This window comes from Camelus bactrianus, chromosome 12 (genome assembly GCF_048773025.1).
Source record: "Camelus bactrianus isolate YW-2024 breed Bactrian camel chromosome 12, ASM4877302v1, whole genome shotgun sequence".
Taxonomy (NCBI): Eukaryota; Metazoa; Chordata; class Mammalia; order Artiodactyla; family Camelidae; genus Camelus; species Camelus bactrianus.
This window is the reverse complement of record NC_133550.1, coordinates 11,530,305-11,552,141: the sequence shown is the minus strand read 5'-3', so window position 1 is coordinate 11,552,141 and position 21,837 is coordinate 11,530,305. Positions and strand designations below refer to the sequence as shown.

The 21,837-nt window shown below is 38.1% G+C and overlaps 2 protein-coding genes across 3 annotated transcripts in view; one reads left to right on the top strand and one right to left on the bottom strand.

Moving 5' to 3' along the window:
• Positions 1-190: 190 nt before the first annotated feature.
• On the bottom strand, positions 191-2,810 carry ORMDL2 (ORMDL sphingolipid biosynthesis regulator 2). Its single transcript, XM_010963902.3, has 4 exons — positions 2,653-2,810; positions 1,617-1,791; positions 1,296-1,447; positions 191-689 (listed from the first exon to the last, which is right to left on the bottom strand). Exons 2-4 carry the CDS (start codon positions 1,788-1,790, stop codon positions 554-556), a joined length of 462 nt encoding a protein of 153 aa, XP_010962204.1. The 5' UTR covers position 1,791; positions 2,653-2,810; the 3' UTR covers positions 191-553.
• A 158-nt stretch (positions 2,811-2,968) lies between these two features.
• SARNP (SAP domain containing ribonucleoprotein) overlaps positions 2,969-21,837 on the top strand; it is a 44,837-nt gene continuing 25,968 nt past the window's right edge. For both annotated transcript variants that reach the window (XR_835958.3, XM_010963900.3), the window contains exons 1-9: positions 2,969-3,101; positions 11,468-11,567; positions 13,210-13,256; positions 13,482-13,549; positions 16,651-16,702; positions 17,556-17,629; positions 18,081-18,109; positions 20,436-20,461; positions 21,648-21,716. Coding sequence is in view for 1 of the 2 variants with exons in the window: in XM_010963900.3 (XP_010962202.1) it covers positions 3,066-3,101; positions 11,468-11,567; positions 13,210-13,256; positions 13,482-13,549; positions 16,651-16,702; positions 17,556-17,629; positions 18,081-18,109; positions 20,436-20,461; positions 21,648-21,716 (501 nt within the window). In the remaining variant the exon portion in view is untranslated. The remainder of the gene's footprint in view (positions 3,102-11,467; positions 11,568-13,209; positions 13,257-13,481; positions 13,550-16,650; positions 16,703-17,555; positions 17,630-18,080; positions 18,110-20,435; positions 20,462-21,647; positions 21,717-21,837) is intronic.

The following is a 21,837-nucleotide window of genomic DNA, read 5'->3' as shown; positions in this document are numbered from 1 at the left end:
ATTTGAGAATCTTTTCCCTACTGTTAGCTGAGAGTGAAGGGCACCTCCTACTGGACCAAGGGACAGGGGATTAAAAAAAATACCTTAGAGAATTTTATACTTCTCTAAGTAAGTCACTGTTGCATCTTTCTTCCCCAGCCTTATGAAGACATCTCCTTACCCCTCCTGCTGATCAGACTGTAGCCATATCTGAAAAAAGTGTATCTTTATTATAAGGAAAATACACAACAAAACAGAGCTGGAAGGCAGTGGGAATGGATAATATGGAAAAACTTATAATCAACCAAAAAGCTGCCCAAACATGGCTTCCTGCTGTAGAGAAGAGTGATTTGGCCCTTACCTCACCTGTCTTTCGTGATTCAAAGAAACCTGCTCCTAGCAGGGCTGAGCCAAGGGCACCCATTTCCAGTGAAATTTTGGGGATGTTTGCGTTTCCAGTGCGAGTTTGGGAAAGGCTGTCTAGTTCTCAGGCTTTCAAGATATAGAAGACAGTATGACGGAAGGAGAGGGATGTTATAGCCCTTTGTTCCAATGTTGTCCCCGGCTCCATCCCTCAGTATTTGTTGATGCCAAAGAGCCGAACCCCATGGAATTGCGGCAACTTAGGCAGCAGTACGCTGAGCAATGAGGCTGTGTTGATGAGGAAGTGAGCAGCATCATACTTGGTGTAGAAGCTGGCCAGGAGGTAGCTGGGGAAGAGAAGAAATAGGTTGAGTCAAGTTGGCCTTCCATATCAGGCCTTTCCAGTGACGTCCTCTTCTATTTTAAATGACCAGTTTGACTGCATGTAATCCTAGGATATCTGAAAATATTCCAGCTATATTAACTATTTACTCTGGTGTTGGGCAGATCATCAGATAGCACCTTTAACTGGCGATTTATAAATTAGTGGTTTTTTTTTTTTTTTTGATTGTTAATGACACGTGACAAATGACAGCTGAAGCAGTTTCAGCCTGTATGACTGTTAGATTCCTTTTTGCTTCCATTTCTCAGTTTTCACAGTTTTACGTCAGTTCTCCCTTTATTTATTCACTTCTTTTGGAAGTGTACAATTTGTTTTATTATATGTTTTATCTTTTCTCAGTCCCTTCTCCATTCCCCTACCACCAAGGAGGCAGCAAGTAATGCTTGATTACTGTCTTCTATTTTTTTACTGTTCTCCCTAGATTTAGACCCTAGGATACTATACTGTCTTCACAGGGTCTAAGTGAGTAGTAGTCTGCTTTTTTAAAGCTTCCATGTGGGCCTTTGTACCTGGCTCTTGAAGCAGCTCCCATATCTCCCCCTGGACTCACAGTACAATAGGAGAGATGCTGAGGAATTTGCGGGAAGAGGTAAATTGGAGCCCGTAGTCCATCTGTTCCCAATGTGTCAGAAGCCGAGCCTTTCCTTGGTCAGGGGTCTCAAAGGGTGTTCCTTTTACCGTATGTAGAAAGACATACATAGCCTGGGAGGAGGGGAGGGAGCAGTGTGAGGAGGGCAGAAAGAAGTCCTTCAGCCCAAGAAGTATGCTTAGACCCCAGAAGGAAGAGCGAAATCCCCAAATAATTGGTGGTTTTATTTTGTTTTTGGTTGGTTAGGGCCTGGGGTGGGTAAGGGCATGGGTTAGTGCTCACCAAGTTATGGATGACGTTGGTCAAGGTCCAGACAACAGGAATGCTGAAGAAGGGGATGCTGAGTAGAACCACATGCAGCAGTCCTACCAAGATGATGTAGGCCAGCCAGATGCCCCGGCTATTCAGCACTCGAGTGTTGGGGTTTACTTCGCTGTGTGCCACCCCCACATTCATCCTACCACAGTGGGGGATCAGGCAGGAATCCAACTTAATTTCCTCTCAACCCCTCTTTGAGACTTCCTCCAAGTTGTCTCCTGAATAGCCAAAATCCCCTGAACTCTATTGGGAAGGAAAGAACTTCCCCAAAATGCACAAAAGAAAAACTGCAGACTTGAGGGAGAAAACTAGAAGGCAATCTTTCTTCTGATTCTTACACTTAACTGTAACTTGAAGGCTTAAGCCTAGCACTTGCTTAAAGGAGCAATGGAAACAAGTGCCTCACTTTACTTTCCTGAAGAAGTTAATAAAGAACCTCGAAGACGTTACGTACACCCAGAATTTCAGAAGAGGAACATGGGAAACAAGGAACCACTAAGGAGGGATATGGGGTAGAACTACCTTTTCTCATCTAATCCCCATCTTTTCCTCTGGGGCTCGCCCGTCCTGTCATCTCCTTGGCATGTAAACAGGCAGTGTCCTTCTCTCAAGCGTGAGGCGCTGCAAGAATGCACCTAGGGCTTTTGGATTTAGCTAGGAAGGGACCTGAGCTACGCGTCTCGAGAGATGAAGTCCTATTCCCGACTCCAGGGGCGGCTCTGATAGTCTGAACTTGGCCCTTTAAAATCGTGTTAGCCCAGAAGTTGATGCCCAGTTAGGAAGCAGCTCTTGCCCGCCCTCTACCTAAAATTCCCTAAACACTGGTATTGAGCCCGCCCCTTGCTCCTCCCAGCTCCCCTCTCTCCTTCATCGGCTCCCCTCAGGGCTCTCTTCAGCTCTCCTCTCTCGGTCTTTAGCTCGCCGCTGCTCCACCCACGCCCCACTTTCGCCTCCCACCTTTTTTCTTTGGCACCCCTTTTCAGTTTCCTGGTACCCCTACCTGCCAACTTCGGAAGCCCGTCCGACTCGGGGCGCGGCGCTGCTTCTACACCTGCGGTCTCCAGGAAGCAGCCGCCCCGGCCCATCTGCGCGCTGCCTACTGGTGGAGCGGAGTCAGGGCTGCCACCACCCATTGGCTATCTGTCTCCAATTGGACGCACAATTGGTCACCATTTCCGTCGATCGGAAGGTCCCGAACCCGCCCTTCTCCTAGTCCCACCTTTCGAGAGAGGTGGGGAAAGCTTCTAACTGGAGTGAGGGCGACGCCAGCTATCGACTAATGAGAAGAGTTGATGGTAGGAGGCGGGAGTAAGAGCGGCAGCGATTGGCGGGCTGTGGCTGTCGGCGCCGAGGCGGGAGCTCCTGGAGACGGAGCCAGCGGGTGGGGGCCTGGCCGAGTGGAGGGGTATCAAGATGGCGGCCGAGACGGTGGAGCTCCATAAGCTGAAGGTACCGTGAGGGGGGAAGGACCGGAGCGGACTTCTCCGGAGACTGAATTCTGCCGAGTGGCTTGCGCCTTTTCCTGCGTGTTCTCCTTGAGGGCTCTTCCACTTCGTTTTCCGGCTACTACCGTAGTTCTTTTCTTTTGTGCCTCCCTTCCTCCCCATTACGCCTTCCCTAATTTCCCATTTCTTCTCCCAGTTTTACTGTATCTTTACTTATTATTTTGGCCCCTTCCTCCACCTTTGTGTTGTCCGTCACTTCCCCGCCGGGTTGTGTAAGTGCCTTCAACCTGTTCCACTCCCTTTTCGTTTCTCGTCAGACTGCATTACGTCAGTTGTCTCCTCCTCTTGGCCCGTGCGGGACCCGGGACCCCTTTTTCTCCCTTGGGTTGATGCTTTTTTTGTCTCTCGTCCAAAACTGAGCTTCCCGTTAGCAGATTATGGCACCTTCGTGTTTTTCTGCCCATCCAGGTCTCAAACTCGATGCAGAAAATGCTTCCACTCCCCGTTTTTAGGTGGGGTGATGCCCCCGGGGCGAATTTTGAAACCCGAGGAGAGGCCTCCGAAGATAGGCCTCTGTGTAGAGGCCTGGGCTTTAGAGACCTTAAGAATTAGTAAAGGCACAGATACCCTAGATTGAAAAGTTTTTCGAGTTCTCTCACGCGGTTCTCTGCCCGCCAGCCTTGCCCCCACCACCAGGGAGCAACTCGCTCAGAGCTGTGATAGTTTGGAAAAGCATTTCCAAGATTAGGGTTATCTCTGTCCCATTTCATATCGCGGATGGACCCTGCATCTCTTGGTGTCACCACTGGGTGACACTCAACCACAAAAGCGGTTTTGAGTTGTGTCTTGGAAATCTTGGTAGCTTTTTAAAATTTAGATTATTGTTTTCCTGGAAGAAAAGAGTAGTTTCTTTTAGGGTGAATTAATAAAATATCTCTATTAGATGTCCATTTGTGGTTTCACAAGTAGTTTTCCCATCACATGTTTTGGTCACGCCCTGGGAACCTTTGACAAACCAAGGTGGTGTAGCCCAAGCTGAAAACTTACCCTTTAAAGCTTAATAGGCCTTTAAAAAAAAAAAGAGCATAAGGAGATTAAGGCTAGGGAGAGGTCCTTTTAGTCACTTACTAGTTGACACCAATTAGCCTTTCTGTGAAAGCTGATAGATTTCTTACTCTTGTATTCTAAACTGTCCTAGTGGGTTTTTGTGTTATCCTGGAGTTACTGTTAACTTGGTGGTCCTGAAAGGTGTAGATTGTATCAGTGCTCTCCAAGTAGGATGGCAAGTAAAAAAAGTTGAGCAAACACCTCCATTATGTGTATACTTACTTATATAAATTATGTACTGTCTTGTTATGTATGTTATAAAATATACACAGAAAAGGAACTTTTGAATGAATGAGATAAAAAGGAAATGTGAATTTCTAATTTTTCTTCCTAGTAGTTCCATTTTTGAAACCCCTAGAGTAAGTGCTAGCCTAGTGACTTGTCTTTATGGATTTTGTTGGTTTATGGAGTTCCACCTTCCATAAAAATCTGTATTTGTCAGGTCTGTATTAAATTTCATTTTGATTGGGGAATGTCCTCTGACCTGATTTCAGGTGTTATAGTCTAAGAGAACATGAGACAGTCCTGACAGCCTAAAAGGGATTCACTCTTTTAATCATATTTGCTTGTTTTTGCTTTTTCTCTAGAGCACTTCTTAACCTTTTGGAGGTCACAGATATCTTTGAACTCTGATGAAAGGTATGGACCCTCTCCCCAGAAAAAGGCATGTACATACACTTTGCATGCGATTTAAGGGGCTTTATAAAACTACCTTGTAGCCCTGAGGAGTCCATGGACCTCTGGTTAAGAACCCATGCCTTTAATTCTGACTTCCAGGATGGTTAATGTTTGGTTCCACTGTTGATCTTGGTGGAGTGATCCTGACTTTTGGGTTGACCTAGTGTTTGTCTCTTTAAAAAAAAAAACAACAAAAACACAACTTTCCATTTTTCTAAAGAGAATTTGGGGGCTTTAGTATAGGATCTCAGAGGAAAGGTACAAACTTTGAAGTGGGAAGGAAACATAATACCTGCCAATTGATACGTAAGTCCACATCAACTGTAAATTTCTGAAGATTCTGTAGAAATGCAGTCATTCGAACACAGTTGGAAAGAGAGACTGAATTGTGGGTAAAAATGCTCTGAACTGTAATAGTACCAGATTTCCAATCCAGGATGAAAAAAGGGACTACAGAGAAGAGGAGAACAAGAAGGGTATATTAGTGTCAAGAGTGTTGAGAACAGTGAGACATTTGTGATATTGAAGCATAAAGTGCATATATGTTTGTAGTTGAAGATAGTTTGGAAAGTAAAGTAGGTGAACTGTGTCACTGGAGGTAGATTGGAGTGATACTGAAAAGGACCTTTTAAGTTGTGTACAGTGTTTGGTTTCTGTCATGTAGGCAGAAAGTGGAGAGCCTTTGGAATTTTGAAAGGAGGAGCTGATGTTATCAGCTTGTGTTCTTTTAGCATTAAGAAGGATGGGGTCTGGAGAGGAAGATATTTCATCAGTTAGATTTTTATTATAGAAGTCACTCCCCTGCTTAAAACGTTTTAATTATATCTCTGCCAGTCTCTCCAGCTTAGTTTCTCACATTCCAAGCAAAGTGGCTTTATTTCATTTCTCAGAATGGCTGTGTTCATTAATTGCTGACATTTACATAATATTTACTATGTGGCAAATGCTGGTCAAAGCTGTTTTTACATGTTAACTGGTTTAATTCTCGCAATAATCCTATAACGTGAATGCCTGTATTGTTTCCATTTCAAAAAATGGAAGCTCAGAGATGTTGGATAACTTGCTATAGGTCACACAGCTAATAAGTGGTAGCTCACATCCAGGCAATCTGTTTCCAGAATTCATGTTTTTAATCACCGTGCATGACTGCCTCTCCTTAGCTTAGTACCCAGAACCTTTACATATGCTTTTGGACTCAGTGCTCTTGCTACTCCCATCCTCCATACCTTTGTTGAAATAACTGTTAGTTGTCCTTCAGATATCAGTCAAACATCATTTATCCAAGGAACCCTTAGGTAGGATGGGTTCCATCCATCCACACACAAGGTCAGGCCACCTTTTAAATGCTTTTATACTATAGTTCTTTTTTTTATCAGTTAAACATTGTATGTATGATCATTGATTGTCTTGTTTCCATACTAGATTGTAAGCTCCATGTGGGCAGGAACTTTCTGTTTTGTTTATGATCATTTTCTTGTATCTAAGATAATGCTTGACATACAGTGGGTACTCAGTAACTATTTGTCAAGTGAATAAACGTAGTAAGACCTGGAAAAGGTAGTGGCTTTTAGAATAGGAATGAATTTGAAAGAAATTTGGGATATAGAATTATAAGTACTTACAGATTAGCTAGATGTGGGAGGAATGAAACATGACTCCAAATAGTGATACTTTTAGTCTAGGTTGGGAGAAGAAGCCAGTTTTGTGCAGGAGAAGAAAAGTTCAGTTTTGGGTTTAAGTGTCTTTGAGACAGGACCTTGGAGATATTTAGTAGTCATTTGGAAATGTGGGGTCTCCTGCTCAAGAGCTGAGAGCTGATCAAAGTTTAAAATATTTGTGGATTGCTTACCATGTGCCAGCTACCATAGGTACTGGGGATACAGCAATGAACATAGCAGGCAAAAATCTTGCTGTCATGGAGGTTATATTTTACTGGGGGAAGGGACAATAAATAAGTGAAGTTTATTGATGTATGTCAAATAATGATAAGGTTTGTAGAGAAAAATAAGAACAGGGAGTACAGTGGTAAGAAGGTATCTGAAATAGGATGTAGGGGAAGGGCTCATTGAGAAGGTGATGTTTAAGCAAAGACTTGAAGGAGGTAGAAGAGTGAGCCTTGTGCAAAGTATTAATAAGAGAACCTTAGAGGTGATCATTAGGACTCTGGCTTTTTACCCTTAATGAGATAGGAAACCCATGGAGGATTTCTGACTAGAAGAATGACATATTCTGACTTAAATTGTCAGAATCACTCTGACTACCTTGCTGAGAATAAACTGTAATGAGGCTCAAGGGCTGAAGAGTTTTTACGATAGTATGTTTGAAAGAAAGACTAAAAAGGGGTTAGATTCTGGATATATTTTGAAAGTAGAGCCAACAGGATTTGCCAATAATTGGATTCCAGGAAGTGAAAAAGCCTTTGGTATAAGTGGAAGAATAAAAAGGCCAAAGAAGGAATCTCAGTGAATACCAGTATTTACAGGGTTGGGTGGAAGAAGAGCTAGCAAGGAGGCTGAGGAGGAAAGGTACGAGGAAAACGGTAAGAGAGACAGAGTGTGCATAAGAGCAGTGCCGCATTTTGGTTGTTAAGACTGGGCTTGAATCAGAGAGACCTGAGCTGGCGTATTGGCTCTGCTGTTCTCTGGCTGGGTGATTTTTAAGCAAATTACTGAGTTTCTTTAAGCCTCATTTTCTTGTTTTATGAAATGGGCTCATAGTACCAACCACATGATGTTGTAAGGATTAAATGAGGAACATACATTAAAAGTACTTAGCCCTTTTCCTGGCACGTATTGATACTTGAAATTTTAGTTTCTATCGTATGAAATGTTATAAATGATGTAAAATGTCTCTGTCCTGAAATGTTTACAAACCAGGTTGAGAGATAACAGATGAAAAAGATTTGAATCAAAAATCAAGATTAGATAAATTGGTGGGGGTTTGAGATTTGCAGATACTAACTAATATATATAAAATAGATAAACAACAAGTTCATACTGTATAGCACAGGGAACTGTATTCAATATCTTGTAACTTATGGTGAAGAGAATATGAAAATGAATATATGTGTGCTCATGTATAACTGAAACATTATGCTGTATACCAGAACTCACACAACATTATAAACTGACTATATACTTCAATAAAAATATATGTATATACCAAAAAGAAAAAATCAAGATTAGTAGAAATCACAGGGCTATGAATGAGTAATGTCAAATGTATTATGTAGTCAGTTGATTGGTCCTTTCTCTGTTGGTTGGCTAGGTAGAATGAAAGGTACCTTGTTAATACTGAAAAATAATATTTTTAGATTGATACTGAAAATTTAACTTTTGAATAGGTAATTCATGCACAAGTTCACAATTCTGAAGGTAATAAGGGTATATAGTAAAAAATTTCCCTCCTACACTTGTCCTCAACAAACTCCTTAAACTAGTGTTAATTTAGCTCTTTCCTTGTCCAAGCATCTTATGTATACACATTATATGGGGGGGGTGCATATTATTTTTCACATTAATGTTAGTATCCTGTATACAGTGTTCTATAGCTTGGTTTTTAAAAATAGCCTTACTGAGGTACAATTTCACATACTGTGCAATTCATTCAGTATACCTTGCTTTTAAAATATGTTCTTTTAAAATATTTTGAAGTCAAATGCATATAAAAATGGGTAAGATTTGATATTATAAGTTCTTATTTGAGACTTTAAAAGGATTTTGTCCTACTACTAACGTAATTGTGTCAAAATGTGTAAAACGACTTCATCTTTAGCTATTTTGTTTTTACTCATCTATTTCCCTTTTGAAATAATGTCCCAGTATAGGAGCAGAACCTACAATGTAATAACTAAAGTAATACAACATGGTATAAAAACTGTATGTAACACTCTCATATGACCAGAAAGGGAATATGAAGGTGCTGAGAAGACTGCTTAATAAGCCAGAGATTTGAGATTTGGGACTGAGAACCAGTGGAGGCTGAGATTTCAATGACCAAAGGCAATGGCAAGGTCAGTGGTCAGCAGTGGTAGATGCTATCCACACTAAACAACCAGTTGTACCAGTCTGTCAGCTTCAAATCTACCAGATCAGCACCCTATGCAGAAACCATCACTGTCTGTTTCCTTGTCATCTGGAAGTTTTTGTAAACTTTTGCGTATGTCTAGACACAATTTGGGGAAGGAAGGAACAACTCTATTAGAAAGTTGAATTTTGAATTGCCTGAATATTTGCATTCCTTTATTGTAGGTGGTCTTAATGTTCTTAAACCAGCAAAAGAAAAAAGGAATGGAGTCTTCTGAGGAAGATTAGAAGTTACAGGAAATAAAGAAGCTGTATTGCTTTGTAAACAACCAACCAACACCCTCTAAACACACACGCACATGCGCGCGCGCACACACACACCAAATAACCCAAATGATATATTTAAAATGTTAGGTGATCCCTAAGTCCTGGGGTTACATAATAAGGCTTTTACTTTCTTCTGTACTTTTCAGAATTGTCAAACTATTTGGCGGTGAATGTAATACTTTTATAACAAATCAACAAAACTCTTAACTAAAATCAGAAGACTTGTTCTCCAGGAAACTGAAAGAAAATAAAGTACCAATATAGGAAAGATTGAGTCTTACTTAAGAAATGGATCTTAGAGATCACTTACAGTCTAGATTCTAGATTAATACTATTCAAGGTATGGTCTGTAGGCCAGTGTTGGTTAGTGAAAAGTAAAAAAACAAAAATAGAAAATTGGGTAAACTTTTAGAAACTTCTACATCACTGCTACATCCAAGTGTATGATCATTTTTCAAGTAATGGTTTTATTGTTCCATAAAAGTGTTGGTTCACAACCTGGCTGAAATATTATAAAAAGTTGGCAGCCCTATCGGTCTACCTATTTTAAAATATATCAATCAATAAATAAAAATATATCAATCTGAAATTCAAAAATCTGAGAAGCAGTGATTATCCAGTCTTGTCTAACTCTTCATCTAGTATCTAACACTTATAAAGTGCTTGTTAGCTGCCAAGCACTATTCTAAATGCCTTATAAGTATTCACTGGTTTAATCTTCAAAACAGCCGTATGTTATGGGTACTGTTGCATTATTCCCATTTTGTAGGAAACTGAAGCACACAGAGGTTAAGTTACTCACCCATGGTTATTCAGCTGTAAGTGGTAAAGCTGAAATTTGAACCCAAGGTAGTCCGAGGCCATGTTATGCTATGCATCCACTCCACACTTTTAATAGGTGGTTACCTACCATGTTTCTCAATAGAGGGTGCTGTTGGCTTGTTGAGTAGGACAGTTTCCACATAGTATCCCTTCCTCCCTGCCTGCCCCACTCACTGAATGCTCCATCTGCCCGGTTGGGAAAGAAAAAAAAAGCTCCCCTCCATTTCCAAATGCTCCTGTGGTTGAAAGCCTCTAAAGATGCCCATCATATTCCCTTAATTGTAAATTTCTTTTTTCTGTAGGAATCTGCTTTCTAACTTCTACTGGTTGATCTTAGATCTCTACCTCAAAACTGGTTAAGTCTTTTTTCAGGACAAATACATATTTGTGCACTGATCTACATATAGGATTTTTGGGACCTTCCTTTTGTTCGTTTTTCTCCTTGGAGGAGCATATCATTTTGCTCCGTAAAATGAGAATACAGAGCCCAGTAAAGCTATTACATCATTTAATATAGATTCTGTTTCTTTCAGTTACCCTTAACTTAAAATTACTTTGGTAACAAATCATACTGTTAACTCTTTTTGCACTTGTAATCGTCTAAAACCCTGACTGAGGTCTTTATCCTGTGAGTTACTGTTGAGCCAGATCCCTATCATCTGTTTTTTTTTTTTTTAACAATTTAAGTTTTGAATATAAGTGTACTACTTTATAGTGTACCTTATTCTTTCTAAATTGAGTCTTCATTTTGACTCATTGTTCTCCCTGAAGAGCCAGTGACACCCCCTATTTGGTTCTGTCAGTAATCTATCAATTCTTCCTCCTTCTGTTGTCCTCACAATTAGTCATGTTACTGATTTCAAAGTCTTCAACATAATGTCTTCTGTAGCATGCTGTTACTTTTTCCATTTTGGCAAATATCCTTTAATCAATTAGTTGTTGACATTAAGCTAACATACCTACCTATTCTATGGTGGTCATACTTGTATGCATGTATATGGAATATTGCAGTAAACAGTCTGGGATAGTAAGAATAATCTACCTTTAGACTATTAGATTCATTCTTTCCATGTATGAGCTAGTACAGTAATTATTTGCGGAAAAAAAGACACCTTTTTTTCTCCCCTCAGAAATAGCTAAAGATTTATGATAGTAAACAGATACATGATTAGATCAAATTTTATTGACTTAGGCTGTTTATTCTTCAGAATCTGTTAGAAAAGTCCTCTTGCATATTGAGTATTATTAGGGGAAAGTACACCATCTTTGTGGACCTAGAGGCTTGGTGGGATTAAGAGCAGTAGTTTGGGGTTGAACTTTCTTTTTCTTTCTTGTGAGAGCTACCTCTTCTTCCCCGCCTGCCCCAGGTTCATTCTATAAATTAAGGAAAAGCTTTATTCTTTTTCCTCAGCTTGCTGAACTAAAGCAGGAGTGTCTTGCTCGTGGTTTGGAGACCAAGGGAATAAAACAAGATCTCATCAACAGGCTCCAGGCATATCTTGAAGAGCATGGTGAGTGCTCTGTGGAGGCAGAGTGATGTGAGTGAGGGGATTAATTTCTAGGCTCTGCCATATGGAAGATTTCTTCTTTTCCTTTAGGTTGTTGATGATGTAAGCTCTTAATTGTATCAAAATTCTGGGTCATCTAAAACAGTGGTTACAATGAAAAGAAATTACCCCCCTCCCTTTTAAGACATTGTAATTTTATTTCAGCAAATTATGTTGAAGAGAGTGTGGTAAAAAAAAAGTATCATTAGACTGAGAATTTAAAGATTTGAATTCTAATTACTCTTACGCCAGAAATTTACTTGGTAACTTTGACAGCCACTGTTTTCATGGCTAAGTGTCTGTTTTGTTCTGTGACATGAGACAAATGTCTCCACCCTTGAAATCCATAAACCTAGATAGTCTCTGGTCCCTTCTAGCTCTGACATTCTCTAATTCCACCTTTTTAAAAACAAATAAAAACCGCTTCATTTAAGGCATACTGTCATCCCTCCCTAGTTTTTATTTCCATTCCTTTTACCCCAACTCCCTTAGGCAACTATTCTGAAGTGTTTGATAAATACTTTTTGTCTTTGTCCTTGTAAATCATGTAGTGTTGTTTGGCATACAGTATTTTTATGTCATTGGCAGTAAGGCCATACTTACTTAATAAGGCCTTACTTTATTTTTCATTTTTTCTCTAAGTCCTGTGTTTTTTTAAGATGTATTTGTGTGGCCTATGGCTGTGTGGTCATCTAGTCTGTTGATTCTAATTCCTGCATGGTAGTGTATGATATATGGAATTTACCACATTTTGTTCAGTTCACTCGGTGACTGATGCCTTTATTGCCTCCTGAACCACTTCTTTCATGTTTCTTTATATTCTGGTGTGAGAGTCTTTCTGGGGTATATACCCAGGAATGGGATTGCTAATAAATATCTATTCATAAATGTTTACTCAGTGTGACTAAACACAGACAAGTTGTATTTCTGAATTGCTTTATAAATCTCATTGTCAGCACATGAGGGTTTTTGTATCTCCTTCACAAACCTAAACTTGGCACTGACCTATCAAGTGGCCCGATTTTTTGCTGATCTGTTGGTGGTTTCAATTTACATCCCTCTAATTATTAAAAAGTTTAAACATTTCTTTTGTTCATGGTTCTTTGGGTTTCTCCTTTACTCATTTTTCTATTGGGATTTCCATCATTGGCTTATTAGTTTGCAGGCATTTCTTCTTTAATTCTAGTAACTATATCCTTGTTTGTTCTAGACACAAATACCTTCTTTTTCATTTGTTTCTTTTTCTGTGGAGCCCTCCCCTAGTTTTGAAAAATTTGTAGTTTTTTGCATATTACTTTTGTTTGTGGGTTTTTTTTTTAAGAAATTATTCACCAACACTAAATTCTCCCACATTATTTTTTATTAATGTTGTAGTTTGAACTCATCACGTTCACTTCTTTAGTCCAGCTAGAGTTTAACCTCATATCAATGTTAGGTAAAGAAGAGTTTTACCTTCTCCATGTGGAACAAATTTTGTAAGCATCAGTTCTGCCTTCATTATTTAATTTTATTTTGGGAAAGCAAAATAAATACAACTTTAGCCTAAGTACAGTGATCAAGATGGTTTTGTAGCAGGGCTTGACCTGAATATTTTAATATTCTTTAGCTGAAGAGGAGGCAAATGAAGAAGATGTACTGGGAGATGAAACAGAGGTGAGTTGAGAGAGTAAGGTTAGTCACTGGCCTGGCAGTGTGCCACTACCTTGGTCACATTGCTGAACATCAATCATTAGAGGGCTTAAATACTAACTCATTAGGGGAGCATACAGGGGGAATGAAGGTTCTGAAAGACTGGTTCATTTTGGAGTTCTCATATTCTTCTATTATTGGGTATTTACTCTTAATTTATGTTAACCATCTTGTTTCATTTGGTTTTAGGAAGAAGAACCAAAGCCCATAGAACTGCCTGTCAAAGAGGAAGAACCACCTGAAAAAACTGTTGATGTGTAACTATCCTTTTTTTAATAATGAGTACAAAGCAGACAGTTCTGGGGTTTTTAGTGTTTCACTCTGTTTACCTCATACATTCCCATTGGCTTTTTCATTTCTCATTAGATCAAACATTTTCAGAGGGTCTACTTCATTTCAAGTGCATGGTCCCAGTGAAGCAAAATTAAGTTTGTCTCTGGGTTATGTAATAATTAGGAGCTGGAGACTTCAAGCCCAGATAAAGTTTAGTTCTCCTAGCCTTTGTTGTATAACTGTAATAGATGATTCTCTTTCTGTATCGAGTCATGCAAATTTTCTGCATATAAAGAATTTTGTAAGGGAGGAGGGTGCTGAGCAGAGATTATCTCTCAAAGTAACACTGTATTCTCTCTTCCTTTTGACTTACAGTGGTGGAGGGGAGGACAGAGTACTAGAGTAGAAAGTGAATCTTGATTTATTTAAATTATTCCACAAGATTGATCACAAACATCTTTTATTTGGGATCTCCCCACAAATGTCTGGCCATCTTATACTCCAGCACATTAAGAACAGTTGAGTCCTTTTTAACATTTTTGTTCCTCATAGCTGTATTAATCTATTTAATTATAAAAGATAATATATGTACTAGTAAAAAGTCAAACAGTACGTAGAGGAGTATATAAATTGAAAATTAAGTACCCTTGTTTTCATCCCCACCTGACTTCTCAGATGTTTTCAGTATATGCTTCTGGAATATTTTATATGCTGTGTGTATATGTGTATATACAGTTACATATGTACACACCATGCAAATTGTTGGTTTCTTGATTTTTTTTCACATACAGATCTTTCTATATTATATAATAATGTCCTTATTTAAATATAGTTATATAGTAGGCAAGGTTCTAACTATTTTACATGTATTCTCATTTAATCCTCACTTCAACCCTGTGAAATGGGAATGATTATCCTAGTAAGTAGTAGGTCTCGCTCTCTTTTTTTTAGTTATTATGGGATATTACAAGTATATATAAAAATTATGAGAATAGTATATAGACCCCCATGAACCCATCAACTTGGAATTGTATTCTTTCTGGTAGCTAATAATGCTCCATCCTTTGAATGAACAGTAATTTCACCAGTCTCCTGTTGATGGACATTTAGATTATTCATAATTACAGAAAATGCAGCACTACATGTCCTTATACAACTAGTTTTAAATTTATGCAGATATATCCGTAGGATAAATTTCTAGCAATGGATTTGAGGCAACATAGGGGATGTGCATTTAATGTTTTATTAGATTTTCTCAAATATTACTGCTTTCTAAAATCATTTACTTATCTTCCATCATAGGAGGTTAGTGTCTAGGTATAATGCCTTCAGAAAACGCCTAATGGAATAGCTTTAAGATAGAGATGTTTTGAGGACTTAATGGGGCAAAAAGGAAGATGAGGTAAATACAGTAATAATTGGCCTGTGTGGGTTAAAAATAATGAAATTTAAAAATTTATAGAAGTTCATTATCTTTAGAATATCTAAAATATGTAATTCTCTTGTTTAGAGTGCTTTAATTTAGTCAGTGAATTTCTAAACAAGGGAATTGAAATTGTGTGTGTGTTGAGGGGGTGCTTTTGCTTTTTAGAGAGCTAGTAGTGATTAGATTAAAGTATATACAGAAAGGTTCTGGGTGCCTGTAGTTTGGAGAATGTTTTGTACATGACTGGATAGGAGAGAAACTTCTCAGTGAACAGAAGAATGAGTCCCAGAATATGATGTGTATTTATTGCTTGAGCTTAATTGTGCCTGAGGGAGTTGGAACAGAGCAGAAGGAAGCTTCCTCTCTCCTTGTTCCCTTTCTGCCATGAGGTGTGCTGCAATGATTGTGCTTTAAGATGGGAATGTGGAGGAAGTCATTAGCCTGGGGTTTGGTGGAGAGGACTGCTTTTTTAATGGCATTGGACTTCAAGTAAAACATTAAACTTCAGTGGCCCTCTCTGCCTGAACAAAACAGAGGGTTGGGGAAGGAAGGATGACCAGGAAATGGAAAGAATTCAGAAATTTCTTTAAAAGTCAGAATATAGAGGGCTAATTTAGATCCTTTGACCATTCAAAAGTAGATCCCTTTGCTTTGTTTTTCGCTTGAGGTTCTCCAAAGAAATACCTGTTTCTAGTTTGATTTCCACCCCCACCCCAAGCTAAGGCAGTTAAATATTGCAGGACTTAGTTATGGTCAGCAGGGGGCTCCCATTGCTTATCTGTGAGTCCAGGGACTTCCAACAAAAGGATGGAGGAGAGAGTAAGTTCCTGTTACAGAATTGCTTCCTCTGAAAATGCTATTACACCATTACTACCTTTCAGGGCATCAAATGGGAAAAGTGTCCGGGATATTTGAACAAAAGCTGCCTATGTCCTTAAATGAGGGACCTTAATGAGACTGGTTATGACCCACAGTTTTATGGGAGTTGTTTGGTGGAGAGTTAATACCCTTCCATTTATCCTAGGTACTTCCGAACTTTGTCTCCCGCCCCTCTGGTCCACCCCACCACCACCCCCTGCTTTTGTTTTCTCTTAAACCTTTTGACTAGTAACTTACCATGTTGTCCTAATTCAAACTCCTCTTAGGCTTTTTTCTTTCTACTCCCTTTGGCATTTTTATTTGTCCCATTTTGACTGTTTCAGCAAGAACTACAGTCCCCATGGGAGAAATAAGGGATTTGTAAAAGAAGAAAACCAGACCTTGTAGAGCACTCATTGATTATTGTGATGAACATTGAGAGCTGGTATTTAAATGAGGGTTAGAAGAATAGTCATTACTCCAGAAGTACATTTAAAGTTCCTAAAGGTAAATGAAATGGGTGCCAATGTCCTTTAAGTGTTACCCTCACCCAGTATATTAACTTCTTTCCTGGTTACTTTCTTATATTCTAGCAAAGTATCTTAGTCTATTATTTGAACTCTTTATCAATAGACGACAGTTTAAGGAACTGAAGAGCTAATGGGCTTCATGTTTTTTTGGTCAAAGGGAAGGCAGAGAGATAGGGGACAGAGGATATAACTCAGGTAAATTCTTATACAATTCTGAGGTTTTGGTTTAGAATATCAGTTTTTTGATTTTGAAAATCTCTTTCTTTTCCAGGGCAGCAGAGAAGAAAGTAGTAAAAATTACATCTGAAATACCACAAACTGAGGTATGCATTCTTTTAGAGGAGCAGTCTATATATATATGTTTTAGTTTTTGTTTTCTATTTCTTACCCTCTATTCTATCTGTATCATCACTTTAAAAATTTTACTTATAGGCAGAAAATCAATATTGACAGATTTTGGTATTGATACATTTTTCCACCAACTAACTATATTTGGGAAAATACTCTGGCTGGCATAGTCACCTTTGAAGCCCTAGTCTTTTTGTGTATAATATTCTGGTCTTAGTGGTAACTCTTTTTAAGATATTTACAAACTAGGATTAGAGTTTGGGAGGATTGTACCTTGGAAGAGCTGAAAAGTAACAAGGGAAGATATCACTTATAAGTTACTACTGGCTAGATGGAGAGATTGAAATTTCTCTGAATTCCATCTCAAGATCTCTGAAACTATGTTCCAGTCAAGATCTGTGTTCTTTTTGTACCTTTAAAGTAGAGATGGCATAGGACAATGCTGCCTCATTTCTAACTGAAAGAGTACAACTAGTGTTGGAACCAAGCTGTTCCTTTGATCCCTTTTCAAAGGTCAACCAAACACAGCTTTTGTCTTCTTGGCTTGATGCAGAATGTGGGTTTTATTTTATTCCTTCCCTTTTGTTTTTGAGGACATGAATGTAATAATAGTCTTTTTGTGTTTGCTTTCTGGAAAGGGCTGTTGAGTTAAGCCCTGAGAGGGGTACACCCTGATATCCTCTAAGATTGTCAATATAACTCAGTTTAGACCTAAGAAATTACTCTTTATGTTCTAAAGATACACACTTCTTAACAACTTTTCTCTTAAAAAAAGAAAACCAGAAAATGAGTGTTTCTCTCCCCCTTCTTTTGTCTATTACCACTTAGAGAATGCAGAAGAGAGCTGAACGATTCAATGTACCTGTGAGCTTGGAGAGTAAGAAAGCTGCCAGAGCAGCTAGGTGAGTGTCCCCAGTGTTTTGGACCTGAGATAGTGATCATACAAAGATGAGGAAGTGTGTTCCTAGGTTTTAAATATAATTGTTGATTTTAAGTGAAATAGAGGCCTTTGCCGAAAAGAAATACTCTCTTGACTTTATTCAGGACTTGTCTGTTCATTCAATATAGTAGCTGTAGATTGGGTTTTATTGTCAAACAGGGTTTTTGTAATAGGTGAAAGTCAGAAACTGACTGCTACTCCCAGTTCTGATAAGGCTTCCTTTTAGTTTATTCTCTGGACTCTTGGTGAGAAAAAGAGTCAACTGGACCTCTTTCATGGGGTTGTTAGAATTAGCTAATGATTGCAAGGCTTGAGATCACAAGCAAGAAGTGCCATATGTACACTTGACACGGAGACAGACAACCAGGAGTGTGAACAGCTTCCTAAAATTTGGCTTGTTTTTCTTTCTACAGATTTGGGATTTCTTCCGTTCCGTCAAAAGGTAAGAATATAGAGACTTCTGAGAAAGTTATCTTTATGGTCTTTTTTGGCACAACAGATTCCATTTCTCCAAATTAAGGTAAACTTGTTAGTGCTAGAAGCCTTTAAGAGGTTATTATATTCACCTCTGTGCTTTAGGTAAAACCATGCTTAACCCTTCCTGGGCAATTTATAGAGAAGGTACTGAAGTTATGAGAGAATAGAAGGAAGCACCAACATCTGTTTTCCTTTTCTTAGACATCTTTAGGGAAGTTTCTAGTACCTTACTTATTTATTCTGATTTCACAAGTCAGCATGTAATTACTGTGTACCTGCCCATTGTTAGTACTGCCTAGTGTGAGTGGCAAAGAGAAGAGAGTATCTTTTACCTTCTAGGAAATTACAAGGAGAAAACTTTGGCTATGTTTAAAGACTTAGCCACAAGGATTATCACAGCATTATAGTTATCAATAACTGGAAACAATGTAATATACAATAGAGAATTGGTTAAATAAATATGTATCATAGTACAGTTGAAGACTATGCAGATGTTTAAATTATATTGAAGAATATTTGTCAAACATATAAATGGAAAAAATATTATAAAATAATATTTGTAGTGTGTTCCTATTTTAGTAATAAAAATGCACTTATGGATAGGAAAAAAGATTGGAGGGATATATACTGAATTGATAACACATTATCTCTGGTTGGTAGAATTTTAAATGCCTTTTTTTTTAATTTCTGCAGTGAGTATATATTTGTAACAAATTAGGGAGAAAAGTTATACTTTTTAAAAAGAACATAGTTCCTGTTCTCAGAGACTTTAAATGTAGTCTCCTGATCCAATCTAGTCTTCTAGTGACCTGTTAGTAGTTTCAAGTCCGTTAAGAAAATGTGCTTCAAAAATCTTAGAGAGTTCTGCTATGCTTTTTAATAAAAGTCCAGCAAAGTTCTGGTCACTGTCACTACATGTTTTAGAAACAAAATATTTTCTGGCTTTTAGTTACATCGAGAGAGATAATAGGATTGGTGATGGTACAATAAAAATTATTAAAGGCATTATTAGATGGTGCTATTTGAAGAAAGACAAAAGTTAAAATTAATACTTAGCCTGAAAAGGAAGATTGTCAATAAAATAATGTAAAGATAACGTTTGCAGTGCTATCTGTATAATCTGGAGAACTACAGAGTGGCTCTTAAAAGAATAGAATTTGGCAGCAGTTAAAGGAAGTATTGTTTTTATGAGTGAGAACATAAAAATACCTAAAAGTTCCTAGCAAATAGCTATGGTAAAAGTTGAGTCCATACCTGAATGTTTATGGTGGACAATTAGGGAACCAATTACAAGATTGAGGTTGCTTAAAATATAATTCTGTCAAGTTTTAAATAAATAATTATTGACTAGATTGGGGTTGGGCCTATAGGCCAGTATACTACTTATTAGTGATAATTTCAGGACTGAACATTGGCTTTAAGAGATCATGATTTTAACTCGTTTTGATAGTAGCTCTGCTCTTTTGTCCAGATACAGTGTCTTTCTCTTTTTTAAAACAGCTTTATTGAGATATAATTCCTATGTCATACAGCTCATCCACTTAAAGTATGCAATTCAGTGTTTTTTATATATTCACAGGATTGTGTAACCATCATCACAGTCTAATTTTAGGGCATATTCATCACCCCAAAAAGAAACCCCGTACCCATTAGCAGTTTTACTCATCACCTCCCCCCCAACCTCCAGCAAGCAACCACTAAATTTTTTCTGTATATATAAATTTGCCTTCATATAAACGGTATCTCATAATTCATGGTCTTTGGTGACTGCCGCCTTTCACTTAACATAATGTATTCAAGGTTCATCCATGTTTTAGGATATGTCATTACTTCCTTTCTTTTTATTATTGGATAATATTGTGTTGTACTGATATACCACATTGTATCTTTCCATCAGTTAGTGTACATTTGGGTTATTTTCACTTTTTGTCTACTATGGATAATGCTACTGTGAACATTCATATCTGAATTTTTGTGTAGATATATATTTTCATTTCTCTTGGGGAGTTACCTAGGAGTCAGATTGCTAGGTCATATGGTAAACTCCATGTTTAGCTTTTTGAGAAACCATCAAAATGTTTTCCAAAACGGCTGTACTCTTTTATATTCCCATCAGCAATGAATGCAGACATGATCTCTAGATATAATTTCTGCCTTTTCTTTCCCTTCATAGGATAAAGGATATTTATCCTATATATGATTTCTGTGCTGTCTCACTTGAGTTGAAGACTGTCAACTTTCTTTACAACTTTTAAAAATATTAAATAAACCTTTTTAATTTACTTCTTTAGGCCTGTCATCTGACACTAAGCCTATGGTAAGAAATCTTTTTTTTTTTCTCAACCTTGAGTGCCAAATCTTAGCTCTGTACAGTTAAAGTTAGAGATTTACTTCTCCCCAGATCAGAGGAAATTGAGATCATATGAGTTTGGTGACTGTTTTCAGTGCAGTGTTTTATGTCCTGAATAAAAAGAATTGTTTGAGGTACTAAGAGGTTGGGAAAATTGCCGCATCTTCAAAGTCATTATAGATATCTTTCTTCCTGCCACTCCTTGGGGGAAAAATAGTGGGTAGATTTTGTTAGCTTGAGGACAGTTCATGTAGCTCTTTGTTTTATGGTACTGGAGTTTTTAGGCCTCAACCAGTGGCTTTGAATAATGTCTGGTTCTTGATTACCACAAGAGAATCTGTGGAAGCAACTTATGAGTTCTATTTGTAGATACTGGGAATTTTCAACACTAATTATTAAATATAAAACCAGGGAATAAAGACTAGTAGAATAAGATCCCTTCTGGGCCATTATGACTATTCAGCATATTTAGAAAATGGGAATAAATGCTGCAAACTATATTCAGCATTATGAAATCCTGCTCTTGGGGTTATAGATCAATACTGTAAGTGAAGGTGAAATGTTGTAGTGGTAGTAGTGGTAGTGGTAATAGTAGTGGTGGTGGTAGTAGTAGTAATTAGAACAGTAGTAGTAATGAAAATGTCCCAAATATCCTTATGATAAGTCTTACATATCAGGGCTTCCAAGAAAAAGTAAGGAATAAAATTGAGTTGGGTACTGGTAGTAGATTTATCTTCTGAAGCAAGGGTAACTGCAGTGATAGTTTCTCTTTGCTAGGAGGTAGTTAAGAACTACTTGCCAAGACTGTGTATAGGAATTAACAGTTTTGGACTGTGAATGATGGACTTGTTTGGAGGTGATGATTTAGACATTTGTTTGCTTTTTCAAGCAGTATTTGGCCTACTTTGATCTTAAACCCTCCTTGGGGTCTTGCCACCTTTGATGAATGAAGGAGGCAGGGCTAAATCTTTCACTGCATTCCAGGAGAGGCCTTTTAATAATTAGTGGCGTAGATGGGTGTTGCTTAATTTCTTAATTTGGCACATAGGGTATCTGTGTGTAGGCTTACTTGAACTCTTAGCTTTGGACCATAGTTTATGCTTTCCGTATTTTCTGTTTTGATTCTTAAAATTTTTTTCCTGTATTTTTGTAGGTTAACCTGGATAAGCTAAAAGAAAGAGCTCAAAGATTTGGTTTGAACGTCTCTTCAATCTCCAGAAAGGTAAGATACTGTTTTTGCAATATTACAGCCTTTGGGGCTCATAGTCTGGAAATGACTGTCCTGAGCATAGAGCTGGCTGCTCAGCACTTCATTTAATGCCGTCCTTTTACTATTACCTCCT